Raw genomic sequence first — 21,505 nt, 5'->3', positions numbered from 1 at the left:
ACAGCCATGGTGGACAGAGCAGCTTCCGGAGAAGCACGCCTTTTGTGCAGGATTAGTTTGATGCAACAGCTCAGTGAGAGAAATCAGGAATGGGTTATGTGCCCATCATTAGCATAAATCAGTACTATTACCTTTGGAAAGAGGGTTACCTGGAGAAAACTTCCTCTGTTGATTTTGTATGTATCTAAATCTCCTAGAAGCTAAACCATTTTCTTGCTAGCATTGTAACAGGGGATGGTTGTTCTTAAGGGCCTGGGAGCCATCTCTTTGAAATGTAAACCTCAAGGAAGGTAGTGTCTCTCTGTCACCAGGAGAGTTAAGGGTGGGCCCTAGACACCTAGCTCTGAGCTTTAACGACCTGTTTGTCAGAAATGGGTAAGTAGTTTTCTTTTTCCTTTGGACAGAGACAACTGGCACGGGTGGGCACCAAGATGACAAAGTAAATTTAGGATGAACAATAAAAAACTTATAGCAAATGCCGCTGGCAAGTCCTGTGACCCTGAAACAGGTGTATTGTTTTGCTGGAGAACTTCTATGTAATGTATTGTATCTGCCGAGCTGAATGAAAAGGCGAGGTTCATGTTTCTCCTTGCTGTCTTGTTAGTAGTTCGCCTGTGACATGCAACACAGTCTGGTTTAATGGTTATTTAACAATAGAAAAGGGGAGTCTGGGTGGCTCAGTCAGTGGGGGGACTCTTGTTTTCAGCTCAGGTCCAGATCTCAGGGTTGTGGGATCGAGTCCTGCATGGGGCTCCACACTCTGCACAGAGTCGACTGAGGATTCACTCTCTAGCTCTCCCTCTGCCCCTCCCCTGCTCTGTCTCTTTCTCTCTAAAATAAATCTTTAAAAAAAAAAAAAACAATAGCGTGGTTGTCCTTATTTCTATAGTTGCAGAGAGGATTTCTTGGATGGCAGGAGATTTTACTTTTAATCCTCACCACCCGCTACTGGTTAAGAAGCAATTGGCTAAGAAAAGGATTGCATCATCTCGCCAAAAAATACTGATAAAGCATCGTCCTTATGGTCCCATTTTTGAAAAATGACTTTTTCAGCTAACATACACATAATTCTCTTTGATGCGCAAGATCTCAGGTATCTGGGTTTGTTTGGTTGGTTTGTGCGTAATTTCTGATTGTTCTACAGTTTTCATGCATTCGTTGTATAATCTGGACAAGCTAAGTTTTCTATTTTCTTCCCCTTTCTTCGAGAAACCATGTGCCCATGGATGATAATATCTAATGTCATGACTGGATATTAATTGTAGACCAGTGTTTTAGTGAAACTTGTAATATTTCAGTGATGTGCATACTATACACCCTTTCCTTGTCCTCTCCTGCTCGTGGGGAATCTCAGTGCCAACCCAATAGATCTCAGGGCAAGCAAAGGACCAGAGATCCAGGACGTAAACACAGCCCACTGCTCGAGGTGACCCCTTTCCTTGATCCCTAACAGGAGCAAAGGCAAGTGGAAAATCCGGACCCTGGTCCCGGAGGTCAAGTCTCAGCGTAGCGCCTCTAAACCACCAGATAGGGTGGAGACCTTCGAGACGTCCCCTAACGTGTGTGCGCTTGGACTCACGGGAAACAGAGGTCGGATATTTGACGGGCTCCCGAGTGGGCTCCAACAGGCGCACCGCCGCCGCCGTCCTGCGCATGTGCAGCTCGGCCTGCGTGCGTGTTCGCGCACGCGTAGTACCGCCGCGCTGCTCTCGCTTCCTGCCCGAGCCCAGGTCACCGCTCGCCGTGGTTCTCAGGCTTTGGCCTCCGGCGGGCAAGGGTCCCGGGGCCTACGGGGCTGCACGCTGTTCGGTCGGGCCGGCATCCAGCGGGCACGGGGCTGTGCGGGCGCGGCTCCGGGCAGGCCGGGCGGAGGCTCGAGCGGGGACTCTCGAGCTCGAGCCCGGGAGCCCGCGGGCTGGGCCGGAGGGGTCGGGCGGTGGCGGCGGCGACGGAGCAGGGCGGCGAGGCCCGGGCTCGGCCGGTCTGCGCCCGCGGGACGGGGAGGCCCTTAGAGACCGATTCGGGCCCCGGGAAGGTCGTCGACCTGAAGTGAGTTTGCCCGTGGGCCCAGAGCCGGCTCCGCGGGAACGGCGGCCCCGGGAGGTGGAGGAGGAGCAGCCCCCGCCCCGGAGTCCTCGGGAGCCTCGGGGCAGCTTGGCGTGCCTGACGGGGTAGGTCGTGCGCTTGCGGGTCTTGCGGGGGGCGGGGCGGCGAGAGAGCGCGAGAGTGCCCTGGAGGGTTGGGCACTCCCCCGGGACTGGAGACTTGTGGGACTCAACGTTTCCCGGGAGCGCAGGGGGTTCCCGCCTTTCCCCCCCTACCCCTTGCTCCCCTGGTTCCCTGTCCAGTTTCCAGGCGCGTCTATAAGCGCGCAGGAGCATGTGCTGACCCCGCTGGGTTGTGCCCTGGGGCATCTCCCAGTGTAGGGCTGGACCAGCGTGCGTGGAGGAGTTGACAGGAGGAGACGGCCTGAGATGGGAGGGGGCTTGTTCCGGGTGATGGCGTCGGGGTAGGGGGGGGCGGGTAGGCATGCTCGCAGGACTCAGCTCCTGTGTCCGGGTTCTGTTCTCTCTGTTACGGTTTTTTTTTTTTTAAGTAAAAGATTCTTAAGTGCAGCGATAACGGAGTTAAGTGATCTCATTTAAAAACAAAAGTATGCCTTGATGCATGTTAATCACAATTCAGAGAGCTGGTGTTTTCTGTTCCTGTGGATACCGTGATTTTAAGCAGTTTGAATAGTCACAAAGAATGCGTGAACAGTGTAAGAAGAGGGTTTTCTTTTCAACATTAATTTAATGAAGGCAGCCTCTTTGAAAAATTAATGGGTGTTTATATTAACCAATGAGAGAAACCTGCTAATCACCTCCTGATATGTGGGAGTGACAACAGCTCTACTCTGATGTTTCTCCTTTTTTCACATTTTTAGACCCTTCTGAGTGTTCACAGGATAGGAGCTTTCTTTGGTGGTTCTCACACAGGATGTTCCCACCTCGGCAAGCTGCATTACCCGTGATTTCTATTATTTCTTCTGCTTCCCTAGGTCAGCCGTTAACAGTCTGTATGCTTTTCCAAGAGCAACAGAGAATGAACGAATCCCAGGTGAGTTTTCATGTCTTTGTATATGTTCTCTTGCTTAGCTTTGTAATGCATTTCAGAAGGGTTGTATGGATTCAGATTTTATTTATTTGACAGAGAGAGAGAGATCACAAGTAGGCAGAGAGGCAGGCAGAGAGAGAGGAGGAAGTAGGCTTCCTGCTGAGCAGAGAGCCCGATGTGGTGCTCAATCCTAGGACTCAGAGACCGTGACCCGAGTAGAAGGTAGAGGCTTAACCCACTGAGCCACCGAGGTGCCCCTGGATTCAGATTTTAAAATGGGAATGTGGAAATAAGAGACATTATCATGTAAAGTACAATTATTAGGGGGTCATATCAGCACCCAGAGTCTTTTTCTGAGTTCATGTGTGCAGATAGTAGGTTACCTCAGGGCTGTGGGGGTAGAGCAAACACATGACTGATGTTCCTGACAGTCTCAGAAAAGGAGAGTGCCGCCCGTTACATGATTTGAATTGACTGTTTCGTTACTTATGGGTTTTCAAGATTTCCTGGGATTTGAGAAAATGTCTTTGTGGGAGTTGATGTAGTTATGGGTAGCTTTTCTAATAACAACCATTAAATATTGCAACATATGGCTCATGCATGTAGCTTATCTAAACCGAGGGCCTGCTGGGTGAGCAAACTTCGGTGATCCAAGAAGACCTGTTTTCATTGTTCCTGTTTGATGCAGGGATAAAAGCTAAGGCTGAGGGAATGGCCTGCCCATCCTTAAGATGCTTCTGTTACTGTTCATTTGGGTTGTGCAGTAAATAATAAAGCAAAGTATTCTTTTTTTTTTTTTTAAGATTTTACTAATTTATTTGACAGAGATCACAAGTGGGGGGGTGGAAAGCAGGCTCCCCGCTGAGCAGAGAGCCAGATGTAGGGCTTGATCCCAGGATCCTGGGATCATGACCTGAGCCAAAGGCAGAGGCTTTAACCCACTGAGCCACCCAGGCATCCCAGCAAAGTATTCGTTAGCAAATATATTCTTATCTCATTCCCGTTTCAATTCTCAGCATCCCGGTTTCGTCCTCACCCCTCTCCCGAATGTTTCAGTGAAGATTAGCGGTGACGTAATTACAGTCAGATCCATCGGACATCTACTGTTGGCTTTGTTTCTTTTTCCTGCTTTTGTCTTCCTTTCGATTGTGTATTTTTTATGATCCCATTTTACGTCTTGTGTGCGGTTGTTAGCTCTAACACAGTTGTTATTTGTGATTGCTTTGCAATTTATAGTATGAAACTTTTAATTCATCACAGTTTATCTTCAGGTAAGGTACCATTTATTGCTTAGAATGTAGGGAGTTTGTGACTTCCATTGCTCCCCACTGGGTCATCACACTGTTGTGTCATTTTACTCTTACAGGTAGAATCAAGCCCATAGGACTAGTGATTTTTAAGCAAATACTTATTTTTTAAGGAATAAGAAAACAGCATAGCTACCATTTCTGGTACTCTTCATTTCTTTATGTAGATACAGATTTTTATCTGCTCTTACTTTCCTTCTGCCTGAAGGACTTCCTTCAACACCTCTAGTTGTTCTTTTTTTTCTTTTTCAAATTTTTATTTAAATTTTAATGAGTGAGCTTACAGTGCAATAATAGTTTCAAGAGTAGAGGTCAGTGAATCATCACTTACATAGGACACCTGGTGCTCATCAAAACATCTTCTTAATGCCCATCCCCCATCGAGCCCAACCCCACCCACATCCCTCCATCACCCCTCATTGTGTTCTCTTATGGTTTGATTCCCCTCTCCTCTTTTGTTCCTTCCCATATGTTCATCTGTCTTGTTTCTTAAATCCCATATTTATGAATCATGTGAGTGAAATCGTAATGAAATTTGTCGTTTTCTGACTGATTTACTTCGCTTAGCATAATACCCTCTAGTTCTGTCGAGGTCATTGAAAATGGTAAGATATCATTCTTTTTGATGGCTGAGTAATAATCCATTGTATATATACACCACATCGTCTTCATTCCTCAGTCGGGGGACATTTGGGCTCTCGCTGTAGTTTGGCTCTTGTGGATCATGCTGTTCTAAACATCGGGGTTCCATAAACATCGAAGGTTCTCCTTCGAGTCTGTATTTTTGTATCCTTTGGGTAAATTCCTAACCTAGAGTGTCATTGCTGGATTGTAGGGTATTTGTATTTTCAACTTTCTGGGGAACTGTTTTCCAGAGGGGCTGCACCAGCTTGCATTACCCCCAGCAGTGCACGAGGTTCGCCTTTCTCCGCATCCAACCCCTGTTGCTTCTTGTGTCGTTGAGTTTAGCCATTGAGACAGCTGTGTGGTGGGATCTCGTTTTGATTTGTGTTTTGATTTGTGTTTCCCTCATGATGAGTGACGTTGTGCATCTTTGCATGTAAGGCACATGCATTTGGCCCTAGGTATGTCTTTGGGAAAGTGGCTGTTCATGTCCTCTGCCCATTTCTTGACTGGATTATTTGGTTTTGGGATGTTGAGTTTGATAAGTTCTTTCTGGATTTTGGGACACTTTAAGCTGCTGCTGAATCTTTCAGCTCTTATATGTCAAAAAAGTCCTTTATTTTTGCCTTGGCTTTAATTTCAGGGGAGCGGGGCACCTGGGCGGCCCAGTGGGTTAAAGCCTCTGCCTTCGACTCAGGTCATGATCCCAGGGTCCTGGGATCAAGCCCCACATCAGGCTCTCTGCTCAGTGGGGAGCCTGCTTCCCTTCCTCTCTCTCTGCCTGTTTCCCTACCTACTTGTGATCTCTGTCGGTCAAATAAATAGATAAAATCTTTAAAAAAAAAAAAATCTTACAATTTCAGGGGAGCTTTGCTGGGTTTTCTCCTGTACATCAGATGTGTTCCCCTACTGTCTTCCCACTTCCATTGTTCCCAAGAGAAATGTGATGTCATCCTCTCCATTCCTATGTTTGTCCTGTGGTTTTTGGTTTTTCTTCTAGATGATTTTGAACTTTTCTCTTTATCCCTGGTTTTGAGCAATTTGGTTATGCTGTGTCTTGGTATTGCTTTCCTCCGGTCTCTGTGCTTGTGGGTCATTGAACTTCTTGGATCTGTGTGTTTATGATTTTCATCAACTTTGGGAAATTTTTGACCGTATTCCTTCAAATATTCCCCCCACCTCCCTCCATCTGTCCTCAGCGACTCCTTTTCCCTGTGTGTTACGCAGCTTGAAGTCATCTCACAACTCACTGATATTCTTTGTTCTCTTCCAATTCCTTTTTCTCTGTGTGTTTCATTTTATAAAAGCTCCTGTTGCTGTTCTTCTGTTCACTGATCTTTTTTTTGGTGCTGTGTTAATCTAGTCGGGTGTTAACTTTCTCAGACATTGTAGTATTTGTCTGTAGAAGTTCAGTTTGAGTCTTTTTAAATGTCTTCCCTGTTCCTACTCAGATGTTTTGAACATAAGGAATACGGTAATAAACTATTTTAATGATCAGTGCCACTTGTAACATCTGGGTCAGTTCTAGGCCCGTTTCAGTATTGCGTCATTTTCTGTGGTGGCTTGTCCTTCCCTGCATGTTTCCCCCAGTTTGTCAACCCTCCTCACCTCCTCTCGGTTCTCCCTCCCTGCTCCAGGGCTGGGAACTCTCAGGGCAGTAACCAGAGGCCTCCCCTTGTTGATATCCTATCTCTGATTCCTGTTCTTCATTGCTGCCCTTTATTGCTTCAAGATCCATGTCTTAAAAGCCACTGCTTTGAGGTCACCTGGGTGGCTCAGTGGTTAAAGCCTCTGCCTTTGGCTCAGGTCATGGTCTCAGGGTCCTGGGATTGAGCCCCACATGGGGCTCCCTGCTCAGCAGGGAGCCTGCTTCCCCCTCTCTCTCTGCCTGCCTCTCTGCGTACTTGTGATCTTTGTCTGTCAAACAAATAAATAAAATCTTAAAAAAAAAAAAAAAAAAAAAGAAAGCCACTGCTTTGTATATTCTGTTTTTTGGTGTCCTTTCAGGAGGCAGGGTAAATCTGATTCTTGTCTGTCTTGTTGAAAGCAGTCCTAATGCCTGCCTGTATTTTGAATCATAGTTAGAAACTTCTCCCCACATTTGGGTTATAGGAAAATTCACCCATTTTTTTTTTCTGTGTGGTTTAATATTTTATATTTAGATCACTGATCCAGTTGGACTTTTTTCTTTCATGGTGTGGAGTATGGATGCAGTTTCATCCATGCCCAAATGACTATAGTTCCTCTAACACTGTTCATTAAAAATCAGTGGATTGTTATAATGTATTATAATATCACAGGTCCTCGTGATGTGTCATGTAATCATACAAGTCTACTTCTAGACTTTGTGCTCTGTTCCACTGACCTATCTCCATCCGTATGCTGACACCGAACCCTTTTAATCATAAAGGTTGTGTTTTAAATCTGGTAGGGATTAGGCCCCCCATACAGCTTTTTTTTTTTTTGGAGATTTTCCTAGTTCTTGATTTTTTCTGCCCTCATATGAACTTTGGTGCCAGCTCATATAGTTCAAGGAAGAAAGCTTTTGGTATTTTTGTTGGGATCATATATCTGTTAAGTAATTGAGGGCAGAGTGATTTATATCTTAGTGTTGACCCATCCAGGAACAAAGAACATCATTCCTTTTTTTCGGTGTGCTTCTGTGCCTTTCAGGAGTGTTTTAAAACTTTCCTAGTGTAGATTTTGTACATTTCTTGTTAACGCTTTTATCTTTTCTGTTACTCCATGAACTGTGTATATGCTTGAATTATATCTTCTTAGTCTGTTAATGTAACAAGGGCTGTTGGGTTTGTTTGAGTTTTTTAAAAATAATTTTCTTTTTCTTTCTTTCTTCCTTTCTTTTTTGTAAGTTTATTTAAGTCTGCACCCAACGTGGGGCTCAAACTGACAACCCTGGGATCAAGAGTTGCACATTCTTGGGGTGCCTAGGTGGCTCAGTGGGTTAAAGCCTCTGCCTTCAGCTCAGGTCATGATCCCAGGGTTCTGGGATCGAGTCCCACATCGGGCTCTCTGCTCGGCAGGGAGCCTGCTTCCCTTCGTCTCTCGCTGCCTGCCTCTCTGCCTACTTGTGATCTCTGTCAGATGGATAAATAAAATCTTAAAAAAAAAATAAAATAAAATAAAGAATTACACATTCTTCCAGCTGAGCCAGCCAGGCTCCCCCGGGCCTGTTGCTTTGTATGTCCTGATTTTATGTAACACTGTTCTTTCATTGAGTTGGTTTTGTTGTTGATTCTCTTGAGTTTGGGGGTATAGCATATCTGTTGCAAATAGAAATAGTTTTACTCTCTCTGTTGATTAATATGTCTAGTTGTTTTCTCCAGCTGGAGGCAGTGAACATTTTGCCTCGTTACTGACCTTACTGGGATTGTCTCTTATGTTTGTCCATTAAGTAAAACCCTGACTTGAGAACTGAGAAGACTGCGTAAACATGCCCGTGCCTGTGCAGCTGTGTCTCTGTAACTTGTGTGTGCTTGCCTGTGATTCAGATTGTACATGTATCACACATACTCTGTGTATTTGGGTATGAGAGTGTGTGTGTATACACACATTCATGCTAGTGAAGTATCCACTCCTAGTTTCTTGAGGGTTTTTTATATCAGGTATGTATTTTGAACATTGTCAGAGGCTTTTTCAGCTTCTTAGTGGCGATAAAAGTGTTTTCTTAGCCATATTAGAGTAGCCTATTACATGAATGGATTTCCGAAGATTGAACGAGTCAGTATTCTTGGCATAAGCACTACTTAGAGATCATATATTATTTTTTTTCATTCTGGTGTTGGATTCTGTTTGCTAACATCTTGTTTTGGATGTTGGTGTTGATATGAGTGGTATCAAGCCGTCGTACTGATCACGTGGTCAGTCTTCTGACCCCTCCCATCCTTGCCTTGTGGACTCATTGAACCCAAAAAGTTGTGACTCTCCGTGGCAGTTCATCAGCTCACTTGGCCCGGATCGACTACAGTGTCTGCTGTGGATTCTCTGTTGGCTCAACTCCTTCAGTCTTGGGCAGTCTCGGCTGTGGCACCTACGTTATGGGTAGAAAACCCTGTGTTGATTCATGTTTTGTAAACAGGGTGATGGGACGCGTCTGCTGAGCACTTTTCTTCTGAAACAGGAGTCGTGTGTCGGCAGTCCAGAGCACCACTGCTTGCAGCAGTGGCATCGGAAACACCCCCTTCAGGAGGCTCCAGCATCCCCATGGACCTCTGGGGTGGCCCTCTCGCTTGCTTCCGGCAGAGGATATCTTGAACATTTTGAGGAAAGTGTCTCCTGTGATAATCAGTTGTCCTGCTTTCTTGCAAGATTCTGATATCTGGAGGCTGAAATGATAGCTTGGTTTGGCGTACAGTTCTGGGTTCGAAATTCTTTTTCTTTCACAAGCCGTGGACAGTTGTCCAAGGGTTTTTCTCAGGTGAGAAGTAGAATGGCAGGTTCCAGGGTCAGTGGTGTCTTTCCCCCCACCTGTAACTTTTTAGGCATTTTTTTTCCTCCATTTTTTTGGTGTGGGGCTTTTTATTGGGAAATTTCTAGATCTGTATTCCCTCCCCCAGTATTCTTGTTTGCAAATTGAATGGCCCCTTGTGACATGAAGGCTTGTGTGATTCTTCAGCTCACGTATCATTTTTTGTTCTGCCTTTGATTCTTTGTGTTCGTCCTTCTTGTTTTCTCTTTCTGAAAGTGGAATCTGTCCGATCTGGCTTTTGTATCTCAAGCTTTATTTCATCATATCAATTTCTTGTTATCGGAGACAATTCCTAAGTTGTATATTCTGTGTCCCATTTGTTACATAAGTCTCTTACTTGGGGGTTTTTTAAAAAATTCAACAATTTGATCTTTAATTTCTAAGTAATCTCTGCTGACTATTTTTTGGAGAATGTTCTCATTTTTTGGAAACCGTGTCCTGCTAAATTTATTGAAAAATACAAATCAATAGAAGTTGTTTCCTTTATGAAATTGGTTCTGTCATAGTTTAGCTGCTCACCTTGATACTTATCTTTAATTCACCGTTTTCCGCAATTAGCTGATGATTCTAGGTTTTTTTAAAAATTTCAGTTTTTGAGAGAGGGATTCTCATAGCTAGTGTGAATATACTTAACTAATAATCCCATTTCACTCTTTTCTTTATGGAGGGGATGACTGCAGAGCTCTAGAAGTTACTGGACTAGGGAAATGGAGGTAGACACTACTTCAGTTTTTTCTTCCTTTTTTTTTTAAATTGTGATAAGTTACATGTAACATGATATTTACCATTTTACCTTTAAAACATACAGCTCACGGACATGAAGTATGTTCATGTGCTTGTGCAACCACCACCAACCATCCGTCTCGAGAACACTTCTCATCTTGTAAAACTGAAGCTCCGTCCCCATTACAGAGTAATGCCTCAACTCCCCCTGTCCCTGCAAGTGTTGTCCTCTCTGTCCCTCTGATTGTGACTATTCTCAGCACCTAAGTGGAATCATCCAGTGTTTGTCTTTTTGTCCCTGGTTTGTTTCGCTGAGCATCGTGTCTTCAGAGTCCATCCATGTTGGAACAGATGCCAGAATCTTCTTTTTAAGTCTGAATATTGCTCGCATTGTACGTGTGGCCTGCATTCTGCTTGTCTCTTTATCTGTCAATGGACCCTTGGTTCACTTTTGCATTTTTGCTATTGGGAATGATGCAGCGTGGGTGCATAAATTCCTCTCTAAGACCCTGCTTCTGGTTCTTTTAAGTGTGTCCCCAAAAGTGGACTTGCTGGATCATATGGGAAATTAATGCCAGATTTATTTTTAATTTTTGAGGAGCTCTCCTGGCTGCAGTGGCTGCCGCAGTTTGCATTCCAGCGACAGTGCACGAGGGTTCGGATTTCTCCAACACGTGTTATTTGCAGGCATTTTGGTAGTAGCCATGCTAAGGGACGGGAGGTGGTAACTCACTGTGGCTTTGATTTGATTTCCCTAACGGCTGGTGACGTTGATCATCTTCCCACATGCTCCTTGGACACGTGTGTGTCGTCTTTGAGAAATGTCTGTTCCAGTCCTTGGCCCATTTTGAATCATGTTGGTTTCTGTTGTTGGGTGGCTTTGAAGAGTTCTCTCTGTATTCTAGAATGAGGCTTTACCAGAAACATGATTGGTTGCCTTTTTCTTCCGTGGAAGTGTCTTTTTCACACCTCTGCATCCTCTTTCCTCCTTAATCCTGTGGCCTACCAGCTGCATCTGTGAACCCTAACCAGGCGACATAAGATTCAGAGTCTGTTAAACTGCTCTGTGTGCAGGCGCTCTGACCTCTTTCGCGTCCGTCAGTGCAAGTTACTGCTGCGAGAGTGAGGTGTTTGTAGATGTGGTGTTTGGCCCAAAACTCGGAGCAGGTAGAACCCCTAGTCATGCAGGTCACTGCAGGTAAAAGTCCAAGGTGAAAGAGATGAACGGGAAGGCAGAAACCAGCAACTGAGTGCCATGGGCGCCCCCAAGCCGCGGTGGGGTGGGAGGCCAAGAGACAGAGTGCGTGTTTATTTCCATGGTGTTGCCCTCCCGGGCTGGAAGCTTTCTGAGAGCAGAAGTGGTGTCTTACTCATCTCACATACCCCAGAACTCGGTTCCATTGCAACACAGGACCTCAGTTGGTTTTCTGGTTTCAGGGTTTGGTTATTTTAGGGAGCACGTGAAAGAACCCAAAGGCTGTGTGTTTCCCCTCAGGTTTGATTTCATTCCATAGCCTGTAACACCCGGTCAGGTTTTCAGTGTTCCCGGTTCACTTTTCTCTGTGAGCTCAGTAAGCTCCCGAGCCCGCACACCTCCTCCGCCTGACCAGCTCTGATCCGGTGCTGTTGCAGGGGCCAGTGTCATTCAGGGACGTGGCCGTGGACTTCACCCAGGAGGAGTGGCAGCAGCTGGAGCCCGATGAGAAGACCACGTACCGGGATGTGATGCTGGAGAACTACAGCCATCTCGTCTCCGTGGGTGAGGAGAGCTTGCTTGTGGGTCGCTGCCCCGTGGGTGGGGGTTGGGGTGGAGGGACTGCCCATGTCGTGATTTTTCCTCAAGTTTGAAGAAACAAGTGGTAGGACCATCTCACTCCCCTCGGGCACCAGGCTGGGTATTCATATGTCGGCCTCTCCATCAAAACGTTCGGATTTTGCGAAGGTGCAAAACCAGCCACGTTTTATCCTACAGCCTCTGGGGCAGCATCTTGGACTCAGAGATCTGAGAGGGGAGCAGCCGGTCCAAGTCTGCCTCCGTGTCTCCTTCACAGGCTACGACAGCACCAAGCCCAAAGTGATCCTCAAGTTGGAGCAGGGAGAGGAGCCGTGGGTAGCCGAAGGTGAAGTGCCGTGTCAGAGTCAGCCAGGTAGGTTAGGACATGGTTGTCCCGCTTCAGGAAGGACTGAGGGCAGCCCTGAGCCGCTGGTGCCCTGGTCACACCTCCAGGCCGCAGACAGCACGCTCCTTCCAGCGCCACGTGCACGCTGCTTTTCGGATTTGACATTTGGTTTACACTTGGTGGGCGTTCTCCACGATGGCCAGTGCTGAGGCTCCGGTCACTTCCTCTTCCTGTGTCCCCAGGAGCTCACCGCCCCCATAGCACAGAATTCCTTTCTTTTTATAATTTTTTTTTTTTAATTTATTTGACAGAAAGCATTAGTAGGCAGAGAGACAGGCCGAAGCAGAGAGCCCAATGTGGGACCCGATCCTAGGACCCAGGGATCTCGACCTGAGCCAAAGGCAGGAACTTAACCCACTGAGCCACCCAGGTGCCCACAGAATTCCTTTCTTGGCAGGCATTCAGAAGTCTTGGAGAAAAATGAACTTGAGACTTTCCCATTCGTTCTTTCCGTCTTCTGTTTTCTTTCCTTCCTTGCCATGAAGTGCTTCGGGCTGGTCTCCTGCCTGTTTTACCCCTTCCTTTGGGCACACAGACACCAAAATTTGCCCTCTCCCTGAGCGGGTGAGGCCGGGCTGTCACCTCGAGTCAGTGCATCTGTGCTCCTCTGCGCTCTGCTTGACAGCGATGGGTACAGGCCCGAAGTTGGTTGTCACATGATACTGTGCTTCAGAGCCCAAATATAACTCCGACAGCTCGGGGTACAGAGCAATAAGAGCTTTGTTGCTTTGCCAGGCAAAGGAGGCTGCCGCGGACTGTGGCCTTCACAAATGGCAAGGAAGGGGGTTTCTAGGGAAAGCCAGGATCTGGCCAGTTCAGCAGGAATTATGGGGATGCTGCCAGCCTTGTTAGTTGTTTTCAGGGTGGTGCCAGATTCCTGAGACCACAGGCTAAGGGGCGGTGAGGAAGGTTTGCGGAAGAGAGGGAAAAAGTTACTTTAAAATCAAGGTTTGCAGGGCATCTGAGTGGCTCAGTTGGTTAAGCGTCTCCCTTCGGCTCAGGTCATGATCCCAGGGCTCCCTGCTCCGCGGGGAGTCTGCTTCTCCCTCTGACTGTTCCCCTGCTTATGCGGTCATGTTCTTTCTCTCGCAAAAATAAGTGAAGTTTTATTTTAAAAGTTCTTATTTTATTTGTTCTCATGAAAAATCTGCGCAACCACCACTGATAGTCACTGCGGAATCTCTGCTCCTGTTGTCCGGTCTCTGGCTCACTGTCGCCAGCACCAGCACTGGCTTTTGGCGTCCCCCTGACTTTCTTCATTCTGCTCTGGCTCTCACTGCACTGTTTCCTGGAGGTCTTCTCCTTCTCATACAGGCCACCTCTTGCGAGCATGTGTTTAGGTTCATTTTTTTTTTCCCTGCATTATCCAAGGAGTCCTAAATCATGCCACATCACTTGTGTTGCTGCCACCAAAATTGGTTCTGAATCCAGATATGAAGGTGACATCTGGTGTGTTCTTGTAGGTTGCAGCTAGTTGTTCCCGAACTACTGGGGCCTTTCCAGGCTGAAGAACATCCGTGATCATTTGTTTCCGCTAATGTAGTTGCTTGCTCGTGAACCTCCTGGTCAGGATAATTACCACGTCGTTCATGATGACGGCCCGGCTTCGAGCAGCCCGGGAGGAAAAGAGCCTGTTTTCCATTCTTTTGTTTTCTTTGTGTCCCTTAAAAAGGTGTATCTTGTCTCAACTTTCAGGCCTTTTTCTTTGTATATATGCTCCTCTTCCAAGTTGATGTTGAATGCCTATAATCCGTGAACTCTTACCTGACAGAGGCCGGTACCAGAGGGTCTCCAGTCCCTTTTTCCTCAGAAGGGCTGACAGTCGGCTGCAGACTTCTCCAAACCACCCTGCACATCCTCCCCACTTCTGTTGTTTAGTACATCGGACTGGTCTTCTCTCCCCTGGTTCCTGTTTCTTATCTCCTGTGAAATGCTTTAAAATTTTCCTGCATAATCTTCGTTTCTTCTGACATCAGCCTAAAAGATACTTTCTCATACCTCGATTACAATGAAACCTATTTGGAAATTGCAAAGTCTGTTCATTGGAGACATCCAGCTGATTTAACACGAGGCTGACAGATGAACCCATAACTATTCTGTTTCTTCTGAAATAGATGTTACAATCTCCTTTCCTTGGGTCCCGTTCAGTACGGTGTGATGGCGCCTATCAAAATTCATGTCCCGTTTCCCCAGACTAACCCGTTAACCCAGAATTGTTAAATTCCATTTGGTCTGGATCTCCAGACTATCCTAGCTCTTCTTTGTGTGTGCTTTTCTTACCCAAATTACATGTTTTCCTTCCTTCCTCTTAAAATTGTAGTTATAAAAAAATAATAATATATGTCTGAAACTAATAGAACATGGTATGTTGACTGTATTTGAATCTTAGAAATAAGTAAACATTTTTTAAAAACCTACCCCAAAAGAAATACCAAGGCTCAAGAAAACACAAACACGTAACAGAATTTACCATTTTAACATTTTTAGGCACACAGTTCATTGATATTAACTATATTCACATTCTTGTGCAACAGAACTTCTAGAGCTTTTTCCTGAAAAGTTCACCTCTTATTTACGCTTTCATAATTACTGGCTCACCGCACTTGTTTCTCCCTTCTCTTGATACACATTCCACAGTTACTACGAAAGTTAGATATGATTATATATTTGGTCCTTCAGCCTCTTTCTCTGCGTGAATTGTAATTCTCCAAAGGGGAAGGATCTTTTCATTCTGTTTTGGTATGTAATGTGTAGAAGGCATTCTGTAGATTTTTCATGGACTTGAGGACCTAGGGAAGAAAGACCTTTATTATCTATATCCATTGAGACATAATTTATCCTCAACTATAGATTTGATAAAACAGGGTGGAACCTGAAAGCCCCCCATTTGATCAGATTAGGAACTACTTTAGTTTCTAACGACAGAGAGATTCCAGGAAAGCTAGGAAATGTTTCCACACTCTCCGCAGGCACACAGTTTAGTTAGGAAAGGAGAACATAGCTGCATGGACTAGTTTGGATTTCGCTTTCACACAGAGCACTTACATGTTATTTACAACTTTATGTTAAAGCTATTTTAAGAATTAAAGGAAGAAGAGCTTTATTTATTTATTTTTTAAAGATCTTATTTATTTATTTGACAGAGAAATCACAAGTAGGCAGAGAGAGGGGTAAGCAGGCTCCCTGCTGAGCATAGAGCCCCGTGCGGGGCTCAATCCCCGGACCCCCGAAATTTGTAAGAAGCATAGAAATAAATAAGTTAATACTGCAGGGGCAGTTTTTGAAATCTGACATTTAAGGTTTTCTACTAAAACTAAATGAAACCTGCACATATGGGAATTCTTGCTTGTTTTCAGGACTCCATCAGTGTTATGTCAGGGACGTGACTGGTTTTGTCAAATTTAAGTCAGCAGATTGAAAGAAAACCAATGAACCGTTGTTTCATATCATACACTGTTCTGAGCGATCAGCATGCACTAAGTTGGTCCTTTCCCAGTGATCTAGGCACATTGTAGCTATGCGAAGCTGCATCACAGTTCAGTAACTTGCTCAAGACCTGGCCAGCAGTGTGTTAGAAGTGGATTTGAGTCAAGGTAGCCTCATCTCTACGCTTTCAGCTGCCACGCTCTGTTGTACACCCAAATGCAGCTAGGGTTCAGTGACTGTCAGAACACTTCCGAGAGCCGATGTTCGTGGCTCAGTCTCTTGCCATCTGGTCCCATCTTACATTTCTTTTGGCTGTTGAGGTGCCTCAAGCTCTCCCTCCAGATGAGTGTGAACTAGGGCTGGGGAGTTGGAGCCCTGGTGGTAAAGAGGTCTCTAAAGATGAGGAGATTGGAATTTTTAGAATGTTTATTTGGTTTACGTGCAGAATAGAAGGGCAAAGATTTTGGAAGTGTCTGGGCTAGTGAGGATGTCATTATGGTAATCTTTGTGTGCAGCAGTGTCTTACAGTTTAATATAAATTGCAATCTCTTACTCCCAGTGAAATCCGTACTTGGATGTTTTCTTTAAAAGTTCATGCAGTGATTGCTCTTGTTCTCCCACCAGACCGCTGTGCTCACGAGTCCTCCTTAATCTAGTGCTTTTTCAGTCATAGTGCCCTCTGCTCATCATTTCTTGGGTTTTTTTTCACCTTTTCTACCAAAGTTTTGAACATATTTGGGAGATAACAAAGGTACTTGTGTTTGGTGTGAATTTACTCTCCCTTCTTTCTCTAATACTGGGTCCTGTCCCACACTCATCCCTTCCCTGTGCCTACCCCGCCCCACTCCTGTGTGTTGTGTGTGTGTGTGTGTGTGTGTGTGTGTCTTGTCTGTCTTACATGACACATCAAGGGGAAATGAAGACTATATGCTTGTGATTATTTTTATTTGTGGAGATTGGCTGTAAAGCCAGAGTCAGTTCCTCAGTAGGGCTCCTGAGTACCACTCCCATTTGATACCCAGTGTGTTCAGATTCACAAAGTTTGTTTAATTTTATTCCTTTTTAGAAGAAGTCTGGAAGGCGGATGACCCGATAGAGAGAATCCCAGGAAGTGAAGACGAACATTCAAGGCAAGCTATTTCTATCAACAGCAAAACCCCGGTTGAAGAGAGAGAGAATGTGGAAACAAGCCGTGTTCCTTCAAACGAAACATCTCATACATGTGTCTCCTGTGGAAAGAATTTAGAATCTACTTCAGAATTAATTATTAGTGATGGAAGCTATGCGAGAAAGAAACCAGATGAGTGTAGTGAATGTGGGAAGATGTACCACGGAGGGAAACCCTATGAATGTAATCAAAATGGGGAAGGCTATTCTCAAAATGAAGAGAGTATTCTTCAGAAAATTAGTATTTTGGAGAAACCCTTTGAATATAATGAATGCATGGAAGCCTTAGACAATGATGCTGTTTTCCTTGCTCATAAGAGAGCTTATATGGGGGGAAAGCCCTATGATTGGAATGACTCTGGGTCAGACTTCATCCAGATGTCAAATTTTAGTGTTTACCAGAGATCACAGATGGAATTGAAGCCTTTTGAATGCAGTGAATGTGGGAAATCCTTCTGTAAAAAGTCAAAGTTAATAATCCATCAGAGGGCCCACACAGGAGAAAAACCTTACGAATGTAATGTATGTGGGAAATCCTTCAGCCAAAAGGGGACCTTAACTGTCCATCGGAGATCACATTTAGAGGAGAAGCCCTATAAATGTAACGAATGTGGGAAAACCTTCTGTCAGAAGTTACATCTCACCCAACACCTAAGAACTCATTCAGGTGAGAAGCCCTATGAATGTAATGAGTGTGGGAAAACCTTCTGCCAGAAGACCCATCTCACCCTACACCAGAGGAATCATTCAGGAGAGAGACCCTATCCGTGTAACGAATGTGGAAAATCCTTTTCACGCAAGTCTGCCCTCAGTGACCACCAGAGAACACATACGGGAGAGAAACTTTACAAATGTAACGAATGTGGGAAATCCTACTACCGAAAATCTACCCTCATTACACATCAGAGGACCCACACGGGAGAGAAACCCTATCAATGCAGTGAGTGTGGGAAGTTCTTCTCTCGGGTGTCGTACCTCACTATACATTATAGAAGTCACTTAGAAGAGAAACCCTATGAATGTAACGAGTGCGGGAAAACCTTCAATTTAAATTCAGCCTTCATTAGACATCGGAAAGTACACACAGACGAGAAACCCCATGAATGTAGTGAATGCGGAAAACTCTCTCAGTTCTCCTATGTCACTGACCACCCTACGGCTCCTTTAGGAGATAAACCCTATGAATGTCATGAATGTGGGAAAATCTTCCTTGACAGTTCGGCCTTCAGTGGGCACCAGTCACTTCCGAAAGGGGAGAAGTCCTATGAATGTAACATCTGTGGAAAATTGTTCTCCGAATTATCGTACTACACTATCCATTACAGGAGTCATTCTGAAGAGAAGCCCTATGGATGCAGTGAATGTGGGAAAACCTTCTCCCATAACTCATCCCTCTTTAGACATCAAAGAGTGCACACAGGAGAGAAGCCCTATGAGTGTTACGAGTGTGGGAAGTTCTTCTCTCAGAAATCCTATCTCACCATCCACCACCGGATCCATTCGGGAGAGAAGCCCTATGAATGTAGTAAATGTGGGAAAGTCTTCTCTCGGATGTCAAACCTCACTGTTCACTATAGAAGCCATTCAGGAGAGAAGCCCTACGAATGTAATGAATGTGGAAAAGTCTTTTCTCAGAAGTCCTACCTCACTGTACACTATAGGACTCATTCAGGAGAGAAGCCCTACGAATGTAACGAGTGTGGGAAAAAATTCCACCACAGGTCAGCCTTCAATAGCCATCAGAGGATTCATAGGAGAGGGAATGTGAATGTATTGGATGTGGAGAATCTCCTGTGAAGTCCAAACCCTCTGAGTAGACCAAAATGTAATAGGGAGTCAGATGTCACTGTCTGAGACTTCATGTTTCTGAATGGGGAAGCCATTTAGGAATTTAATTTATCTCCACCTGATTTCTCGCAGAGAAGGATCCCTAGGAATGAAAGAAGCAGCAAAGCCTTCAGCAAAATACTGCAACCCGTTGGGCACGAGATAATTTATACAGAAGTGAAACTTGGTGCATATTTAATATTTATTTTGGAATTCAAATTGTATTTACATATCAGGGAATCATACCAAGGCGAGATCTGTTAGAGGGATGAATGTGGGAAAACTATTGTCTTGGAAATTGTTATACTAAAAGCCATAATTCTGACATAAATTCCAATAGGAAAGCTATCAGAAGCTATCAGCTCTGAATAAACCATTGTATCAAATGAAGTTTTGGAATCACCAGGAGTTTATAATGAGGACGGTAACATTAAACATATATATGGCAGTTCTATCATGTTTTAAAAATGCAGTCCAATAGTAATTCTCTGCAAATTGGGATTTGAATTATTTGGGAAAACGCAGTATTTTGAGTATTAAGGTGGCAAAATGTACTAACACAGGATATGTGCTGTTGGTGAGACATTTGCTAGGTACTAGGTAGTTAAATACTTTTCTCTTTGTTGGGAGGCATTGATAAATGGATTTTTAGCAAATGCCCCATCAATAAAGGCTAAGCGGTGGCTTTTGTAGCATTTTCAACTACATTTGAGCAAAAAGGATTTTAAGACACTCTTTTCATAAACTACACATAGATGATTTGGAGTTAAGTCTGTGTCAGTAAAAGAGGGCATCCACACAGTTTATCTGTAGAATATACACAGTTCTCGTGCCACTCTGCTTGTCTAATTGTTAGAGTGCGCAGTGTGCAGATACTACATAATTCAGATACATCATCTCTTCTTTTATTTGACACGAATACTATTGTGTTCTGTGCACTGCCCCTCATTCCCAGTATTTTGGAACAAATACAGGTTTCTAGCAGAGTTTTAGTTGATTAACTCAGTGTCCTTTACCCCCTAATTCCTTGCTGGAAGAGTTTGTTCACAGTTTCTTCACAAGACACAGAGTGGATCCGGATTCGTCTAAACCAATCATGATAATTCCATTCCGATTGTGAGTAACCTCTTTATAGTGGTCGCAGGACCCAGTTCACTGGGCCAAGGAATGCAAGGATCATTTAATAATCAAAAATTAATCACTGGACTGCTTCACAGAAACAAGTAATCTAGAATGCAGAAGTCATTTGGTACAGTCAGCATCCGTTAATGTTCTCCATAAGTTATAGATTTGAAGGGAACTTCCCTACTTGGACGAAAAGTATCTAAAACTATAACTACCAGCATACCTAATACCGAGATACTGAAAGTTTTCTCCAGGATTGGGGAAAAAAAAAAAAAAGGCTATCCACTGTCAGTAATTGTATTCAGTATTCTGCAGAAGGACGTAGCCAGGAGAATAAGGGAAGAATAATAATTAAAGAGCATAAGGATTAGAAGGAAGTAAAACTTTTATCTGCAATTGACATGATTTTGTACTTTGAAAGTTCTGAGGAATGCACAGATAATTGAAATGAATGACTAGGTTTTGCAAGCTCCCTGCATATTAAGCTCATTATGCAAAAATAGTTTTTTAATAAACCAGCAGTGAACATAAAAAATGAAAAACTTAAAAAGCAATACCACTTAGAATAGCATCAAAATTCCTCAAGTGCCTCGAGGGAACATTACCTAACTCCATATTTTCAAGAACTGTTTCTAGAAAAAAAAAAAAATCACAGAACTTGAGAGGGCCATATCTAGTTCATGGATTCCAGGACAGTTTTTTAAAAATCTCAGTTTTTCCCCAAATTAATTCATATATTCAATGCAATCTTAAAAGTCCTACTAAGTTCTTTAATTGAAATTAAACAAACTCAAAAATTCAAATGAAAATTCAGAAGACCAATAATAGTCAAGGCTATCTTCTGAAATAGAGTGAAAGAACTTATATTACCAGGTATCAAGGAAGAGCTGTCCTAAAGCCAGAGAAATTATTATAATTGGTGCAGAGATAAACAAATCGACCATTGGGACAGAAGAAAGATTCCAGAAACACCCATATATAATATAGTCACTTGGTTTTTGCTGAAGTTGATAATGCAGTGGGGAGAGGATATTCTTTCTAGTAAATGCTTTGCCAGTTAAATTTTAAAATTTAATAGAAAATAGAAAAGTGGGTTGCGATGGATTACAGATCTCAGTATGAAATGTAAAATGATAAAGCTTTAAGAAGAGAACTTAGCAGACTGTATGTAACCTTATAATGAGAAAATTTTTCATAAGACCCCCAAAACACTAAACACTAAACTATAAAAGCCAGTTAATTTGGAGTTATTAACTTTCTGAAACTTAGGTTTACTAAAAGGACCACCATTAAGAAAGCAAATAGGCAAGAAAGGGGGGAGAAAATACTCGCAACCTATGTATATCACAGCAGAATTGAGTGTAGAGGAGGAGGTGGTGATGGATTTTGGAAGGTGCCGCTTGTTAAACACTTGGGGCTCTGTGGGCTAGACAGTCTCTGTGAACATGTCTGTTTCAATAAACTTTATTCATAAACACAGGCAACAGTCTGGATTTGGCCCAAAGGCCACACTTTCCAGCCCTGGATCTAAAATTGAAAAAGAA

At 44.0% G+C, this 21,505-nt stretch overlaps 1 protein-coding gene across 1 annotated transcript; it reads left to right on the top strand.

The window, feature by feature from the left end:
- The first annotated feature begins 2,059 nt into the window (after window positions 1-2,059).
- On the top strand, window positions 2,060-20,610 carry RBAK (RB associated KRAB zinc finger). Its single transcript, XM_032326975.1, has 5 exons — window positions 2,060-2,171; window positions 3,041-3,099; window positions 11,869-11,995; window positions 12,288-12,383; window positions 16,909-20,610. The coding sequence occupies exons 2-5, from the start codon at window positions 3,061-3,063 to the stop codon at window positions 18,804-18,806; spliced, it is 2,160 nt and encodes a 719-aa protein (XP_032182866.1). The 5' UTR covers window positions 2,060-2,171; window positions 3,041-3,060; the 3' UTR covers window positions 18,807-20,610.
- Window positions 20,611-21,505: the final 895 nt, after the last annotated feature.

This window comes from Mustela erminea, chromosome 20, assembly GCF_009829155.1.
Source record: "Mustela erminea isolate mMusErm1 chromosome 20, mMusErm1.Pri, whole genome shotgun sequence".
NCBI classification, from domain to species: domain Eukaryota; kingdom Metazoa; phylum Chordata; class Mammalia; order Carnivora; family Mustelidae; genus Mustela; species Mustela erminea.
The sequence above is the reverse complement of the archived record's forward strand: the minus strand, read 5'-3'. Positions and strand labels throughout refer to the sequence as shown.

Excerpts from the sequence above, each read along its gene's own strand:
- RBAK (XM_032326975.1), top strand. The coding sequence starts at position 3,061 with ATGCTTTTCCAAGAGCAACAGAGAATGAACGAATCCCAG. Across the intron at positions 11,996-12,287 it reads CAGCCATCTCGTCTCCGTGG|GCTACGACAGCACCAAGCCC; the intron begins GTGAGGAGAGCT and ends TCTCCTTCACAG. Across the intron at positions 12,384-16,908 it reads GCCGTGTCAGAGTCAGCCAG|AAGAAGTCTGGAAGGCGGAT; the intron begins GTAGGTTAGGAC and ends ATTCCTTTTTAG.